Raw genomic sequence first — 16,769 nt, 5'->3', positions numbered from 1 at the left:
ACGGAGTGTTTGTCTTTTTGTATGTGGCTTTACGAGCGCAGCAGCATGCTACTTCACTAGTCCACAGGGTTCAAGGACCTTTATTGTCATTATGCAACATGGGGATGCACAACCAAATTCAGTTGTAGTCCATTTGTGACTCAAGACATGAAAAACAGAACATTCCTGTAGAGCATTTTTAGAATTTGCATCATAAGCAACAACAATTCTCTGGACAGACAACATGGCCGACATCTTCACACTAAACATACAACATGAGGAAAACATTGACCATCAACTGTGACTGTGTTTGAGCACCAAGCATCATGACTTAAACACAGAGTCCTCCTCTTCTGGTCCACCAGAGTCCTGCTCTCTGTCCTGCTGTCCACCCATCAAGTGCAGCTTGATCCTAGACCACTATGGATCCAGGTCTCTGTGAAGATGCGGGCTCAACAGTCACCGACCTCCTGCTGCTTTCACCCATCTTATTTTCCTGTGACTGAACGTCAGACAGCCAGCAGCATGCTGGGTAGTGGAGTAGCCTCAGGTCCTAGCGGGGTGAGCTTATCTTCCGGCTCTCCTCCCATGGCCAGTTTGGTGGCATTTGGTCCGGTTGGTCGTCATGATGTTACCAAGAGGGAGCAAGTAGAGGATGAACAGAAGAGGACCAAGCACCAAACCCTGGGGGACGCCTTGAGACAGAGGAGCAGTGGAGGAGGTGCGGTTGTTGATGCTGATGAACTGTTGTCTGTTTGTGAGATATGATTTAATCCAGGAGAGAGCAGTTCCGGTGATGTTGAGGGATGATTCGAGGCGGGAGAGAAGGATGTAGTGGTTGATGGTGTCAAAAGCTGCAGTGAGGTCGAGGAGGATGAGAATGTTGAGGTGACCAGAGTCTGAGTAGAGGAGGAGGTCATTGGTGACTTTGAGGAGGGCTGTTTCAGTGCTGTGCTGTTAACGGAAACCAGATTGAAACGGCTCAAACAGCTCGGTGTAATGATGTGACGCCAAAGGGACATTATGTAGGAAGAATCTGTGATTGGTATCTGCCCCCCCCCCCCCCCCCCCCCCCCGCTGCTCTTATCCTCTTTTGGCATTTGATGTAGTGGAGAAAGCTGCTCTGAGATCATTGGTCGGGGCCTATTTCCCCATTGGATGTCAGCCCGGGCTGCTGTAGCGTAGAGGCCAACGTCGGTGAAGTCAGAGGGGAGAGCCGACGGAGGAACGGCCAAGTTCAACAGCAGTTAATCTTGTGCTGCTGGACCAATGTAGCTGTGGTGCGGAATGACTCTGCCCAGGTGTGCCATTTTGTGCGTGTGTGTGTGTGTGTGTGTGTGTGTGCGCGTGCACCCTTCTCGTATTTGTTTTGGCTGTGCTCTGTGTGAAATCGGCTGTGCCAGTGGAGCGTCTCCGCCGTGAGTCATGTGTTTTTAAAGGGCCATACCGCAAGGTGAAATACCTGACTACCAGTTAGTCCTCTGCAGCCCTGCTGTTATTTTTAGAGGCTGCTCAACCTGCTGCTCTGGAAGCAGTCGGGAGGCCGGCCAGAAAGTCCCCCGCCTCCCTCTTTCACTCGCTGTTTGTGTGATCGCAAACGTATTCGAGCAGGTCGGAATATCACGCGCAGTGTGTTCACGGATACTCGAGTAGCTGTTTGCATGGATTACAAAGACCTCCGCCGGACTCGAGGATGAACTAATCAGAATCTGGTGGTCACTGTGACCTCACGTTCGTCCGGATATTTTTTTTCACTCGAGGTAAAACGGAATATAATTGGGTGGTCAACGGTCACTGTGACTTCACTAAACATGTTTTTGGCCACAGCTCAAGAACCTAATTATGTATGCTAATTATGACAATTCAGACAAATGTTTAATATTGTAACTATTGCAGGCTATTTTAATTACTGAACTGCCCTGGAGGTTTCTATACAAACCAGAATTACAAAAGTGGTTGCCACTATTATGTTTTATCGCTCTGGAATTAATACGAGTTAAGATGTCACTTTGATATTATAGTTAATAACTGTGTCTTATTGTTTCTCTTCTTTCTCTTCTCGCCCCCTCAAACCCTCTCTTTCCCAAAATTTCCTTTTCATGTCACTCTTACCCTTATGCTCTTCCTGCTCCCCCCCTCCCTCCGTGCCGGCTTCCTCTCTTTCTTCCACCATCCCCCCCCCCCCATCTATTTCCCCACCCTCACCCTGTCCCGAGCAGAGGTCGTGGTGGAGTACGATTACGAGGCGCTCCACGAGGACGAGCTGACCCTACGGCCGGGCGACGTCATCAAGAACGTGCGGTACATAGAGGAGGACGGCTGGATGGAGGGGGACCTCAACGGGAAAAGGGGCCTCTTCCCCGACAACTTTGTTAAGGTGAGAGGAAGAGGAAGGCTCTTTTTTGTGAGTCGATCACAATAGAGTCTTCACTAGAGCTGACCTCGCACCTCCTCTGAGGTTGCGAATGCTGTGTTTCCATCAGAGATCATCTCATTGAAGCTGCGAGGGCTATCGCATCTGTGTTGGAGATGTGGGAGCTGCTTTCTTAAAGGCACATCTGGATCTTTGTTGAATCCTGTAGACATTTCTTTTTTACAGGAAATTACAACAAAAAAGAGCATATGAGCAGGTGTTAAGGCGCACGGTATGGGGACAGCTCTATTTTTTCCGAGACGTTCCATCAAAAGCTGTTGACAGTGCTGTGCTTGTATCCGACTCTGTGTGCTTAGTCACTTCATCAAGTCCATTAAAAAGTGTGAGACAGCGATCCCACAGTAAAGAAAAAAGCCCTGAGTCGTGACTTTGCTAGACACCTCTAATAGTACTAATAATGCAGTTATTTCTTCATTAATGTACTCATCAGAAGCATTGAAGTGCTGCATGAACATCTGGAATCTGATTTCCCCACGTTGGTCCTGATGATGCAGGATGATAATCTCTAAAACTGTCCAATCAAACGAGTTAGCCGTCAGTCTCTATAACTTCATGTTTACTCCTCCTGGTTTTGTTTGTGAGAAGTCATTGTGATCAGGAACCAGAACTAAAATGCAGCACTGTATCATTTTGAACTACAGGTGTGAAAGCGGGCCTAGAGTTAGTGTATTTGTAGATACCTTCAAATTGACAATTGTCAGGCCGTTTGACCGATGGTTGTTGTGCTTGGATGAAGGACGTGCGCTGATTGACCGTAAAAAGAGGTTATAGTCCAGCCTTTATTGATATCACATTTGATGGACTATTTAAAAGCAGCACTTAATGGATCCATTAAGTCCCGATAACGCGGGACTGAAAGCATGAGTTGGCTCAGTGTGATGCTGGAATAGAGAGTCCTCTCTGTCCCTGCTGGAAGCTTTTTGCTTGTCAGGGTAAGGAGCATTTGGTTTCCGATTAACACAGAGCTGCGTTATTGTCGTCCATTCATCATGGTTAGAAGAAAAACAATCAGATTGTTATTGGCGATGAGGATTTTTGAATGAGGAACAAACATTTTACTCTTCAAATTAGAGCTGGACAATATAGTGAATTAATTCAAATTTTTCCAATGTGTGAATCAAGTTATTACAATCTGCAGAAAAAGGTAATTTTTTTTTTGCCAAAAAGTAACTTAAATGAAAACTGGTGAGACTCGACAGTCCTTTTTAAAGGAATACTTAATTTATCACTAAAACCTTACTGTTTAAAACGCTTGCACAACGTGAGTGTTCATGCTGAAGTAAATATTATGGTTTGTGAAGTAGTGAGCATACGACTGGAGAAACGAGTTATGTGAGATTTGTATTAACTGATATTTTTGCTGTTGCTTAAAAAAGAAAACAAGTTTTCTTCTCAGGAATTCAACATAACATAACATAACATAACAAGGGGACTTTTTGTGGCAATCTCGTACAATTCTACCAGAGGAACGGACTGATGGAAGACCCTGTGTTCTTTTGATGAGCGGTCATCTCTGGTTATGAGGGCGTAGCCACTGGAGTCCAGAGGACAGCGATTCACTCTGTGCTTAAATGCACGGTAGTTAGCGTTAGCTCGCCAGCTGCCTGCGGCTAACAGGCCGAAACACAAACAGCAGTAGCATTAGTGTGCAAACGTTCCTGCTCTACCTGTGCTGAAAGTGATTATTAATGTGGATGTCTGTGCTCTTGGTTAGTGGAAGCATCTGGTGCTGACCGGAGATGATGCTAATCCATATAGCTGCATGTTTCATCAATAATTTAAATAGGCACAACCAGCGCTGGTATCCGACAGTTTCAAGGGTTATCACTTCTTTTTTTTTTTTTGTGCATTTTATTTACAGTGTATATATATATATATATATATATATATATATATATATATGTATTTTTTTTTATGGCGGGTTATTCTACAGTCACAAGTGCATATAATATATATGTGTGTGTGTGTGTGTGTGTGTGTGTGTGTGTGTGTGTGTGTGTGTGTGTGTGTGTATATATATATATATATATATATATATATATATATATATGTATATGTATATGTATATATGTATATATATGTGTGTGTGTGTGTGTATATATATATATATATATATATATATATATATATATATATATGTATATGTATATGTATATGTATATATATATATATATATATATATATATATATATATATATATATATATATGTATATATATATGTATATGTATTTTTTTTTTTTTTTTTATGGCGGCTTATTCTACAGTCACAAGTGCATATAATATATATATATATATATATATATATATATAATTTCTTTTTCGACATTCAGGTTCATCAGGTTTCTCTTTCTTCATCGCTCTCTTCTGTTCTTGAATGTGCAGTGGCGACGGAGCCTCTCCCAGCTCTTAACAGGGTAAACGCCAGGGCATACAACAATTTGTGACACATACTAATGAGTGTGCATTTAAGAATTTACACCGCCAAACGGCATGCTGGGTAACACGTTACAGCTAACAGTGTGACACTCTGTTAACCCTCTGAACCCCAAGCAGTCACATTCTACTCTGTGTTCTTGATTTTCACTGTAATAAGTGCAGCACCTCTGTGAAACGGCACCACCATGGCTAGAAGTAGAGAAGACTCACAGATGTCTTTTGTGCAGTTTAAGACCGTTATAATGCCAAAAATCATGAAAAAGAAAAAAAAAGGCAAGTTGAATTTCTTTGATAATTTCTTTTACAAAAATTTGAAAACAATGGAGTCTCTGGATCCAACATTTTTCCACGTTGAAAATGCATAGCATCTCAGAATTTAATGTGTTATTGATGTTGTAAATATAAATGCTGAATGCCCTACTTGCTATATATATTGAACTATTTACATTTTTACGACTTCTACTGACAGCCTGTCCTCTCAGCTCTGTGCTCAGCAGCCTGAAGTTCAGTTTTTGTCACGTGACTGTTGGTCTCAGCCGAGTCAATCATGGCTTCCTAGTTGCGCATAGAATCTCAGAATTTAATGTTTTTTTACAGGATCTTGTTAAAGCAAAAGGTTTACTTGTGGCGAGATTTTAAATGAAACATGTAGAATAAGATGGTTTTGATGAAATATCACTACTTTAAGCTTTGTTTTGGTTGCTTTTTTCTGACGGAAGCTTCGGCGCTCGTGACGTGTTCAAGGACCGTCGGAAAGATGAAAATCTGACGATAATGACGTTTCTTTTTTCAATGCTTCTGGCTGTGATAAACATTGTAGTTTTAGTGATTTTATTTAATTTATTTTTTTTAAAGAAAAAAAGCTTTCCAATCTCGCCGGTGTTTTTTGGTGTTCAGCGGGTTAAAGAGAGTTGGTTGTGGGTTATTAGCTGAGTGAGTGAGAGAGAAGGTACGCAGTTGATAGATTCCCCTCTCGATGCCTACCGGCAGCAGCAGTAAACATCCTATTGCTATAAAGCTGCTGAGGAAAATTCCATTTAAATATATTTAAATTGAAATGTCCAATTTGTAATCTGAGTCTGTCACACAGTTGACTCTGCAGCTGTAGACTGAGACACGCTATCAGTTGAGTCATCTCTTGTTATGACTCGGTAGTACACTTGATGCGCCTGAGCGCTCTGCTGTGAAATCTGTGTTTTCTGGGCGAGGTACTTACACAGCCGATACAAAGTGAAATGAGTCACTACAGAGCAGTTAGCTTATCTTCTCACCTCGCTTGCCTTTTTGTCTTTGACCCCCCCCTTATGGTCCTAATCCGTCGTAGTGAGATAGGTAATCTGCTAAACGGCCTGGCCCAGTCACTCGGATAGTTAATCCTCTAAAGATCCTGCTGGCCGGCTGAACTTTGCCCCCGACAGCGTTGTCATCTCTCTTCCTGCTTCTTCTTTAAATGCCGTCGTAGCTGCCGGGGGGGGACATGAAACACGTCTGGGGAGGAGATGGTACGGAGCGCTTCATCGTGCTAACTCATTGACTTGAATGTGTTCCTGGTTCCTTGAAATGACTGTAATCGATGGAAGATTGTCATGAAGAGAGAAGTGTCTGTTTGTGTGATTCACGTATGAGGGGTTCAGGTCCGTGTGTCCGAGCAGCTGGTTCAAGTGTTTCTGGGTGATTTGATCTGACTGTGTGGAGCTAACTACATGATATACTTAACAATTATGTACTACTTAATAAGGGGAGCATGTCACACATGTCAGGGTTTTTTCCACCTTCAAAACGATCAGCGTAGAAGCGACGGCATGTGACGAGGAACAGCCATTCACAGCTCGCAGATAACTTTTTCTTTTTTTTATGAATATAAGACTTGAGTGAAGCTGATGTGGAGGTGTCTTAAAGCTGCATTCTCTCTAGTGTCCATCAGGGGGCGACTCCTCTGGTTGTATAGACGCCTATGAGAAAATTACTCTACTTCTCTCCTGATTTATTCCCTCAGTAAACATTGTAAACATGAGTTTATGGTCTCAATCTATAGTTTCAAGTCTTCTTCAATGCAGCAAGATGTTCATTTAGTAAATTATGGTCCATTTAGAGTCAAACAGACCATAAAGCAGGGTATGCTTTAGGGGCGGGCTTACTGTGATTGACAGGTCGCTGCTGCTACCAGAGACGTATACGGTGTCTTTACGTCCCTCCTCCGCATTCCAAATATGGTAACTTCTGTTCATTGGTTGTGAAAAAAACAACATGGCGACGGCCGTAATAAAAGATTGCGACAGTGAAATCGCCGAACTCGAGGCTCCAAAACGGCAGCCCACAAACCATTGGGTCACCATGACTACGTCCACTTGTTATATACAGTCTGTGATCTAGACATGAGCGCAACCTTCCAAGCTCCTTGGATGAAAGGAGCACGGCTGGCGTTTTCCATGCATTTTCATTCAGAACATGTGAACGGCCACTTACACACATTTATATTTTGTATTAATTAAGAATCTGAATCTGCAAAGTAGCTAATATTGTCAAAAAAAGATATTGAGGTAAAAAGTACTCATTCACCTCTAAGATGTAGCGGAGTAGAAGTTACATAAAATGGAAATACTCAAGTAAAGTACAAGAACAGTGAAGAGCACAAAGATCTTAGATCTATACTCGTAATTTCGCTCTCAATTTAATATAAAAATGTGCGTTTGTCTTCGGGGGGAGCATGAAATAATGTATGCCAGTGATGTGCAGCCATTCATTATACAGACAGCAGTAATTCACGTCTACAGCATCTCAAAGTGATACTCAAAAACTGTGTCCAGGTCTGTTAAAGGGATCATTGCCGATTCGCTGCTCATGATAATAAATAACTGTTGCGCTGACATGGAAGTAGTTGTACACAAACGTAGCAGTTTAAAAAACTCACAGAGAAACAGCGACAGACATAGATCACAAACCTCCGCCTAAAGTCTGGAGGATCGGAGTGATTTTGCTAACTACATAGCTAGCTAAAACTGAAAAAACACAGACCATCGTGGAACGCCAGATGAAGGCGTACAAGACTTACAAGAGTCTCCCTGCAGCTAACTAGCTAACTAGCTAAAACTGTGAAACACTAGCTACAGAACAAACACCACAGGGTGATAATATCACAGAGGTGTCTGGCTATGTTTCAGGCGATATCACCGTGTTTTTTGTCAGCATTTTGTTCATTGTTTTCATGCGGGAGAAAGCTAGTTAGCTATCAACCGGGGGATTTGTTTTTAGCGATGCTAGCTACCCGGGCAAAAACGAGACGGTAGTCGTTTAATGCTACTCTGGTTCTGAGGTCGTGGACTAAACCGCTCACAAACTAGTAAGCCTTCAATCAACCCTTTTATGTATTCACTTTCCTCCATTTCCAATTCACGCCGTATATAGCTTCTTTACTTCCTGCCCTCCATCTGAGTTTTGCCCGTCATAATAGTCACGTGATTGCACTTGTCTCCCCTTGGAGATCTTCCGGTCCGAGTCCTAGAACACTCGGTACAGACTGGCAGCCGTTGGCGTCACCTCCTCAGTGAAGAGCCCAGTGTTTCTTGTAATTCCTTTTGTGTTGGCCACTTCAACCATGAGACCTGTCAAACTTCTCACGGAAGGCAAAGGGTCCTTTTGTTTTATGAGTGTGCAGGACGAGGAGATGAGGCCTGTATTTAATGTTCGATCTAATTAACACCCCCGTGTGTGTGTGTGTGTGTGTGTGTGTGTGTGTGTGTGTGTGTGTGTGTGTGTGGATATATGCAGCGATGTGAAGCGCTCATCTCACACATGTTACGCTTTCCTCTCTTCACATTCTCGTCTCTCTGTGGAAGCTGTTTTTACTGTAAGAAAAACCTCTGTAATTGATGGTGTCTTACTGTGATGTACTCTTATAGAGTGCTGCAGGGATGAAGCATTATAATAGGCCAATCAGGAAGTGGGCATCACGTTGGTTCCAATGGGATTTTTTACCATTGGGTTTTGGATTGTTGCAGGAAATCAGCTCTGTGGCAAACCAACCTTTTTGTTCAGCAAGATGAACAAATGTGTTGTTCACAAATGAACAGCACTTTTTTATTTTGAAGGGTGAATGCAATCGCATGGAGTAAAAAGCTAACGCTAGGCTATAAACTAACCACACTACAAGGGGGACTAGTTATTTAGCCTCTTGTTAGCAACCACCTTTTATTAAGACTCATAAAAGCTTGAAAGTTCCAGAGAGGGGTACCTACTGCAGTGTTTCCCCTAGGTTTACAGCTTTCTTTTGGGGGGGGGGGACATTTCCAGAGCCTCCATGTTTGCATGTATGTATGTATTTATTTACTTACCAAGATCAGTCTGGTTGACGCGACATATTTCCCGACGCACGCTCTCCGTCCGCTGGTGGGAGTGTGCTCACCTGTGTGTGTGTGTGTGTGTGTGTGTGTGTGTGTGTGTGTGTGTGTGTGTGTGCGTGTGTGCGTGTGCGAGCGCATCGGGGCGATACAGAGAGCAGAGGAGAATTGTAAACCCGCGACCATGTAGAGACAGAAATGACATGGCGTCTGTAAATCAGATAAATAACATGAGGCTATTTAGTTTGTTTAATAAAAGAACAAGGTGTAGACCCGTTCTATAGGAAAGGGAACCTTAAATGACTTCTGTTGTGATTCGGTGCGCCCCCCTAATATAATGGTAGGGGAAACATTGCACTCTCTTAAGCACAGACCTTATTTCAGACATAAAGTCAAAGTTTTATTTTTAATGGGTTTTTAGTTTAGAGACGAGGGAACCAGAAGTGCAAAAAAAATTGCTGACTCATTTCCAGGTTTTAGGACGCATTCCTGCAGCGTTCTATTCTGTTGCTTTCACACACACACACACACACACACACACACACACACACACACACACACACACACACACACACAGCTGGACTTCCTCTCCAGTGGAAGAGCAAAGTCAGTGTGTTAACTGGTTCATCCTCCAGCTAAACATACATACAACACAACGCATTTAGTTGCTGTTCCTCTGAGCTCCCAGTGGGACGTTTCTTATTTTTTAAATGACTGAAAACTGCGGAGCACCAGACCAGTCCCTCCGTGTCGGTGTGTTTGAGTGATAACCATGATCAATTTCTTTACACAGCAAGTTTTCTTTTCAGTTTCGGAAATACTGACTTGTTGGGCCTGTTTGTGGGCCTTGGAGCCATTGGCAGGAAAAAGCTCCGTCGTACGCCTCGGCCCTTTTACCCTCTGAACCCCAAAACACGCCGGCGGGATGGAAAAGCATGTTTTTTTTTCAAACAATCGCTAAAACTACACCTTTTATTATAGCCGGAAGCTGTAAGGACCGTCATTATCATCAGGGTATCATCTTTCCGACGTTTTTTTCCCTACCGAAAAAAAAGAATCTATGCTTAAAATAGTGATATTTCATCAAAAAACATCTCATTTAAAATCTTGCCACAAGTAAACCTTTTGCTTTAAACCTGTTACCACTCATCTGTGTTATGTACACAACTATGTATAGGTAGGCAATGATGTGACATATCTTTAGAAAGCTAAGATTCTTGTGATTTGATTTATGCAAACCATTTCAAGATACAATCACAACAGCAGGTACAATCAATGCCTCTGTCAGACCAACAACAAACAAACATTTACAAAACCGAGGCAACTCACCGATGAAGCTTCATAAAAATCCACCCCTCGAATATTCCAACACAAACGGTCTTGTTACATTGCCAAAGATCCAGATGATCCAATCCAGTAAAATATTTAGTCTAAAACACATTACGTCCAGAAATACGTGTAAAGCTCGAGCCAATTGCAACCGATCGTTCTGATGACTGATAGCCAATGAAATTTCTAAAATAATGATATGCAGATTCAGGGGTTAGATTTAAAGAGAGGAACGTGAAACCGCGAGTCAGGTCCCTGTGTGATAAATGCAAAGTGTGTTTTTTTTAAATCTTTGGAGAAGTTAGTTAATTAAATAATGGTGAAATAATTTATAGATAACTGTATTTAGACATAAATAAGCTGTAGATTGAATTATGAATACACATTTTTACACAGTCTAGGTGTGTTACTATGGCTACCATGGGTCCCCAAACGTCCTTTTTTTGGAAAACGCCTAGACATGCCCTTACAAAAACATGTGTAAAATATTCATTTTCTGTGGTAACTTTTACTAGGTAAGGCTTCATGCTGTGGCCCCATTGTGTTTTCCAGCTAATAAGTCCCAGCTATAGTCATCTGCAGGCATCCGTTTGCATAGAAATATTCAGGCGGAAATAAAAACCTTCTACTTCCGTGTGTTCAAACTTCTATTACTCAATGCCAGTAGCACTTACAGTGATTCTAGAAAAAACTTCAGAGTGTTACCTTTCAAAAGAGACCAAAACGCTGCATGTACTCCAAATGGTTCAAGAACAGCTTTCAGTTTACTTTGGGTATGCCTTGGATAGGCGTTTTAGGCACATTTTTCTGGAGTGGTAACAGGTTAATAAAAAAACATTAAATTGTGAGCTCCTCAGCGTAACTATGAAGCCATGATTGATTCATCTGAGACCAACAGTCACGTGACAACAATTCTGTGACACTTTGACTGAACACGGAGCAGAAAGCAGAGGACAGGAGAGGTTGTAAGTAGAGGTTGTACAAATATGAATAGCTCAATATATATGACATGTAGAGCCTTCATTTTGCCAGAATTGTGCTGCTTCTATATTGCAGTGAAATAGGGCTGCAACTAACGATTATTTTAATAATCGATTAGTCTGTTGATTATTTTTCTGATTAATCGATGAATCGGCGGGGAAAAGGCGAGTGAATAAAAACGTGTCTTTAGTCTTGCAAACTATACCACCTCTGCTTTACTACTGTTATTAACGAGCTAACGCTAACTTGCCATGCTTGTCAAGCTGGATAACGAGTAAACAGCAGCACCAGGAGAGCTACTGGAGGGACGTTACGTTCCTCACTTTAAAACGGAACAACAGTAGGATTCTGTAGTGACTTATCCTGCTGTTGAACTCTTCCTCCTCATCAAGGACTCCAACATGTTTACGTTTTAGGTGCTGAATCTTCACCGTGGTGCTCCCATGCCATGTCGCTTTTCCATATCTTGCAATTAACACACTTTATTTTATTTAGTGTGAAATGCTCCCACACCTTGGGTGACTTGGGTCGTACTGATTTCTCTGCCTCCGCCATGTGTTTCAGAACAACGTTACGGGTCTCTCCGATGGTCTTTCCTCTACCTCTGCTCTGCTCCACTCTTTTTTTATTTCTTTTTTTGCTCTGCTCTGCGCTCAACTCAACTTTTTTTTTTTTATACTCAAACATCTCCGCGACTCATTGAGTGACGTAATAGTTGCGCGACACAATGAATCGATAATGAAATTCGTTGCCAACGCTTTTAATTATCAAATTTGATCCATTTTATCGATTCGTTGTTGCAGCCCTACAGTGGAAATCAAGGCGCAGGAACGTCCCGAAACTGGGTTCAGAGGGTTAAAATTGCGATCCCACCCAAAAGTTGCTCCTCTGACAGGAGGACGGGACTTCCAAATTCATAAAGAACATATACATAGAGCCGGAAAGAATAGTTTCTAATTTGTCTTCCTTTTTGAACTTGTTGAGAGTCTAACTACAGTTTGGGTTGCTGGTTTTAGTCGAAGGCACACTTAAAGATGCAGGGTTGTTGCCATTTGAACTTGGCTGTGAACGCCGTCTGCTGAGCAGACTTCTTTATGAACTGTTTGTTTACAGGCAAGTTTATTTCTACAGCACCCAGAATGAGCACTGTTCAGTCGCTGAATGAGAGTCGATGAAGTCTTTGGTGAGTAAATTGCGGAGGCTACCCGCTGCTCTGGCCGGTAGAAAGAAATACATTTTCTACATGTGCGAAATAAAAAGCTGCTGGATTGCTGCCGCTTCACTCTGCTAGAGGAAGGACTGATGCTGTCTGATGTCTGCGTCCATTATTCTTTATGAACTTCACAAAACGTTCAGTAATCCATTACCCTTAATAAATGCACTGAAAGACTAATAGCACTTTTTGGAATTTGACAGTTGAAATAATATTTTTGCGTACATAATGCTAATAATACTACACAATACCAGGCCTCTCACAATATCAGACTTTCACTACGCGGTTAAAATAATTCACAATAACGACGATGTCTAACATTGTTTATTGTGTTTTATTTTTGTGTTGGCAAATGAATGATGCTCTGAAAGAAGCACCTTTCAAACAATTCAAAGTGCCGCACATGAGGCAAAGACATGCATTAGAATGACATTTAAACTAAAATAAGAAACAAAGCTATTCAAATAGAATACAATCAGACAAATATAGTAAGTACAAATAAATCGTGCACCACAAATAAAGTTCCAGTGCAGTAATAAGCTGCTGCAAAAGCATTCCCCATGCAGGTTAGGATCATTTCAGACTTTTAGGTTACCTGCAGATATGGTTGTGTATTTGGTAATGATGGGCATTTTAAGATATTTCCGTATTTGAGGACTCGCATTTAATTATTATACTTGAAAAAAAACAATAAAAAGCTGCAGTGTTGCGTGTCTATAGGACGGCGGTCTACATCTCCCAGTTCTCAATGACTTGGCGAGTGATAAATGCATAAGACTCGTCCTACACATTCATTTTGTGGACCGGCTTACCCACAATGCTTTGTATGTATGCGACTTTGGACTTTGTACCTTTTTGTCTCAGGGAGTTCCCCCGGCTGGGAGAGCAGCTGGCTGCGTGACGCTACGCTTAGCGCCAATGGGCTGTGACCAGTTCAACGCTGCACTGCCACACGTTGCCATAGTTGCGGGTTATTTGGTGGCTCTTTAGCCCGGCAGAACGCCACATCTCGCTTCCCCTCCTCGCGTTACGTGACAACACTTTTGCTGGCTCCTGGATGTGGAACGGAGGAGGTGCATTGTGTTTTGCGGCGGAGCGGAACGTTTCGCAGACCACATCCGGAAGTGGTCTGGGTGACCACACTGTTCTGGCTGCAGTCCCAAGAGGAACAATAGGATCTGCTGGGCTTATTTTTTGCTGTGTGCGTATCCTTGCCTCCCTGACGGGTTCATCTGTGGGTTATAAAGTGAGGTCTATGGCCTGCGCCCAGGAAAGGAGAACGATAAAACTTCTGTCTGCCACCGAACAAAAGTTATCACGGTGTTCCTCTCTGAGGAGATTACTTTATCTTGTATTGTCTCCCACGTTGTTTTAACATTCACCTATATTTTGGTTAATGCAAAAAAAATCAATTTTCTTCATTACAATTTTAACATTTACTTTTTGTTTAGATGTAATACATCACCTGTTTTCTAAGAAATCATTCAAAATGTCTTTTATGAATATGGAAAGAATGTCATCGTTCAATATTGTACATTATTCAGTAATCATAGTGTATAAGGTAGGGTAATTATCACATTAGCATGATGTGTTCAAATGAAAAGGACGTTTTTGGTGAGAAACTTAAGAACCAATCCTGTTGTTTCTTATTGTTTTGGAATAAGAATTAGGAATGGAAGCCACAGATGCAGAATATTTCATGACATAGTGTTTTTTTTTTGTTTTTTTGTAGGAAGTGAAGAAGGAATCCAAAGAGGTCAAGGAAACCAAGAGCGAGCCTAAAGAGGAGGCGTCTCAGCCTCAGAGGAGAGAGAAGAGCGCGGGGAACGTGGCCCACCTGGTCCAGAGGATGAGCACCATCGGCATCCCGACCGGCGGCTTCCTGCCTCAGCCGCCAGCCGCTTCCAAGAGTAAGACGCTCTGCTTCTTCTGTGGTCGGAAGGATGCATGTGGATAGTCGGCGTTAGGGAAGCGCCCCCCCCCCCCCCCCCCCCCCCCGAAAACTGTGAACCGGTTCTAAATGAGTAAAAACCCGGAGTATTGATAAGGTCCAGAGTTAACGGTTCTGCTATCGCTACTTTAGAAGCAGTGAGTCCTCGTCTCAAACCTCCTCTCTCTTCCTTTTGTTTTGGAAAGGTGCTATATAAATAAAGTTATTGAAAGCTAATCGCTTAGCTAGTTGTTCAGCTGTGAATGTATTTGAACTTGTATTTTTTGTTTACATATGTGCAGTATTAATACTGCCAGTGAAAGCATGAAATTGTACACTTCCTATTTATGTGTTTTAATACAAATCCCTGTACAGTGTACGTTTTCCTTCCTCCAATGTATTTTCGTTATTTCAGTTCTTCTTGACCCTCTGACGGCTGTCCCTCTGCACCGTCGGCTCTTTACTCTGCAAACTGCTGTCAAGAAACACGGGACGTGATGTGAATACGCACAAGAAATGTTGCTTCTTGATTACATTGAAGATAAAGTAGTGCCGAACGTTTCCTTATGTCTTATTGTTGAGCCTAGCCAGACTGTAAGCCGGTTACACTTCCTGTTTCTCAGGCTCAGAGGAGCGAAGAACAAGTCCCCACGCTATCTTCTGCATCTGCACTGCTCTCGTTGCGCCTCTACTTGTATTCTTACCACATGGCAGTCGATCAGGGAATGTAAATCAAGAAAGTTGTCCTGTAAATGTGGGGACCAGCTTTGTGCCAGCCGTCCTCAGTCTGGACTTGAAGCTCTGGACTGCGTTGTCTCATCAGCTCAGACGGATGGTGTCCCTTCACGTTCACGTCAGCGCCGTTCCTTCTTCGCTCGCTCCGTTTCCCCCGTGTGCAGCGCTGCTTGTTCAGCAGGGTGTGTGTCTGCCGCCTCCCACTCCCTGGATTTACACACTCGCTTGCTGTCTCACCCATCCGAGCTCTCACGCCAACCTCACCTCCCTCCCCTTTTCATATTCTAGAGGAGACGGAGACATGCCCGAGGCCCACGCACGCACGCGCCCAAGCTCTTCTCCACATTTGACAAAACACAGACTGGCACGAGCGCACAACAGGTCGGGTGACTAACTGGTGTTTTTTTTTTTTTGTTTGTTTTTTTGTCTTCTGACCCGCCCTCCACAGAGCCCAAGAGGAGACAGTGCAAGGTCCTGTTTGACTATCAGCCGCAGAACGAGGACGAGCTGGAGCTGAAAATCGGAGACGTCGTAGACGTCATCGAAGAGGTACTTTTAAATGCGTGCATCGACGCGATGGACTTTTAATGAAGCTCTGTCATGAGCGGCTGAGTAAAGCAGGTGGGAAAGTCGTTTCCTGGATCATCCACATGGGCCCTTTGTAACGGCTGACCAGTTCTTTGGTGTTTAGGATAAACAAGACGGCGGGGCTCAGCTTTTGGTCTGTAATTTGAGTTGCTTTTTGTGTAATATTACAACAAATACAAATAACTGTTAACCGGTTATTTGTGGTGCTGGCAAGTCAGAACAGGTAAGAGACAGAGAGAAGTTCTCATAAGGAGTCAGATGTGTGCGCAGTGGCAATGAACATTAAACGCATAATATGTGTGTTTTACAATGAACAAGTTGGTCTTTAACATGTCAATGTATACTACTTATTGCAACAAATGCACATTTCAGGTTTTTTTCTAAATGTATTATTTGTTTTGCATTGTTAAATTTTTTTCTTAATGAAAACGTTATCATCTCCGTGTTGATCATATATCATATATCTATGGCACCGCATGTGTAGCGTTCACGGCACCAGTGGAACCGATGTGGCGCTACGACTCGTAGTGATGCTTTGCAGTGAGAACCCCCCCCCCCCCCCCCCCCCCTCCCAAAAGGTAGAAGGTCTTGATTAGAAACAGTTGGGGAGACGTGAACAACACGAAGAACTGGAGCTTTTAATATCGGTCAACTGTAGTGTGCTAGCTAATGTTAGCATCCATGGCTAGACCGGCTGCTCCGGCTTCTCTCTCTCGTTGGCGTAGCGTGGTCCCGCTTGGAAAATGCCGACATAATCATCCAGAATTGAACTCCTAAATGTGAAACACGGTCGACACGTATATATG

General features: G+C 42.8%; 1 protein-coding gene across 1 annotated transcript; it reads left to right on the top strand.

Moving 5' to 3' along the window:
- Window positions 1-1,572: 1,572 nt before the first annotated feature.
- On the top strand, window positions 1,573-15,967 carry LOC137890533 (CD2-associated protein-like). The gene is made up of 4 exons (XM_068734646.1): window positions 1,573-1,739; window positions 2,199-2,356; window positions 14,443-14,620; window positions 15,824-15,967. The coding sequence occupies exons 2-4, from the start codon at window positions 2,303-2,305 to the stop codon at window positions 15,961-15,963; spliced, it is 372 nt and encodes a 123-aa protein (XP_068590747.1). The 5' UTR covers window positions 1,573-1,739; window positions 2,199-2,302; the 3' UTR covers window positions 15,964-15,967.
- Window positions 15,968-16,769: the final 802 nt, after the last annotated feature.

The sequence above is a fragment of the Cebidichthys violaceus genome, unplaced genomic scaffold (assembly GCF_023349555.1).
Source record: "Cebidichthys violaceus isolate CVI_PGR_0920_01 unplaced genomic scaffold, fCebVio1.0.p SCAF_659, whole genome shotgun sequence".
NCBI classification, from domain to species: domain Eukaryota; kingdom Metazoa; phylum Chordata; class Actinopteri; order Perciformes; family Stichaeidae; genus Cebidichthys; species Cebidichthys violaceus.
Note: the sequence above shows the minus strand (reverse complement) of the source record. Positions and strands in the feature narration are given on the sequence as shown.

Excerpts from the sequence above, each read along its gene's own strand:
- LOC137890533 (XM_068734646.1), top strand. The coding sequence starts at position 2,303 with ATGGAGGGGGACCTCAACGGGAAAAGGGGCCTCTTCCCCGACAACTTT. Across the intron at positions 2,357-14,442 it reads TCCCCGACAACTTTGTTAAG|GAAGTGAAGAAGGAATCCAA; the intron begins GTGAGAGGAAGA and ends GTTTTTTTGTAG. Across the intron at positions 14,621-15,823 it reads GCCGCCAGCCGCTTCCAAGA|AGCCCAAGAGGAGACAGTGC; the intron begins GTAAGACGCTCT and ends CGCCCTCCACAG.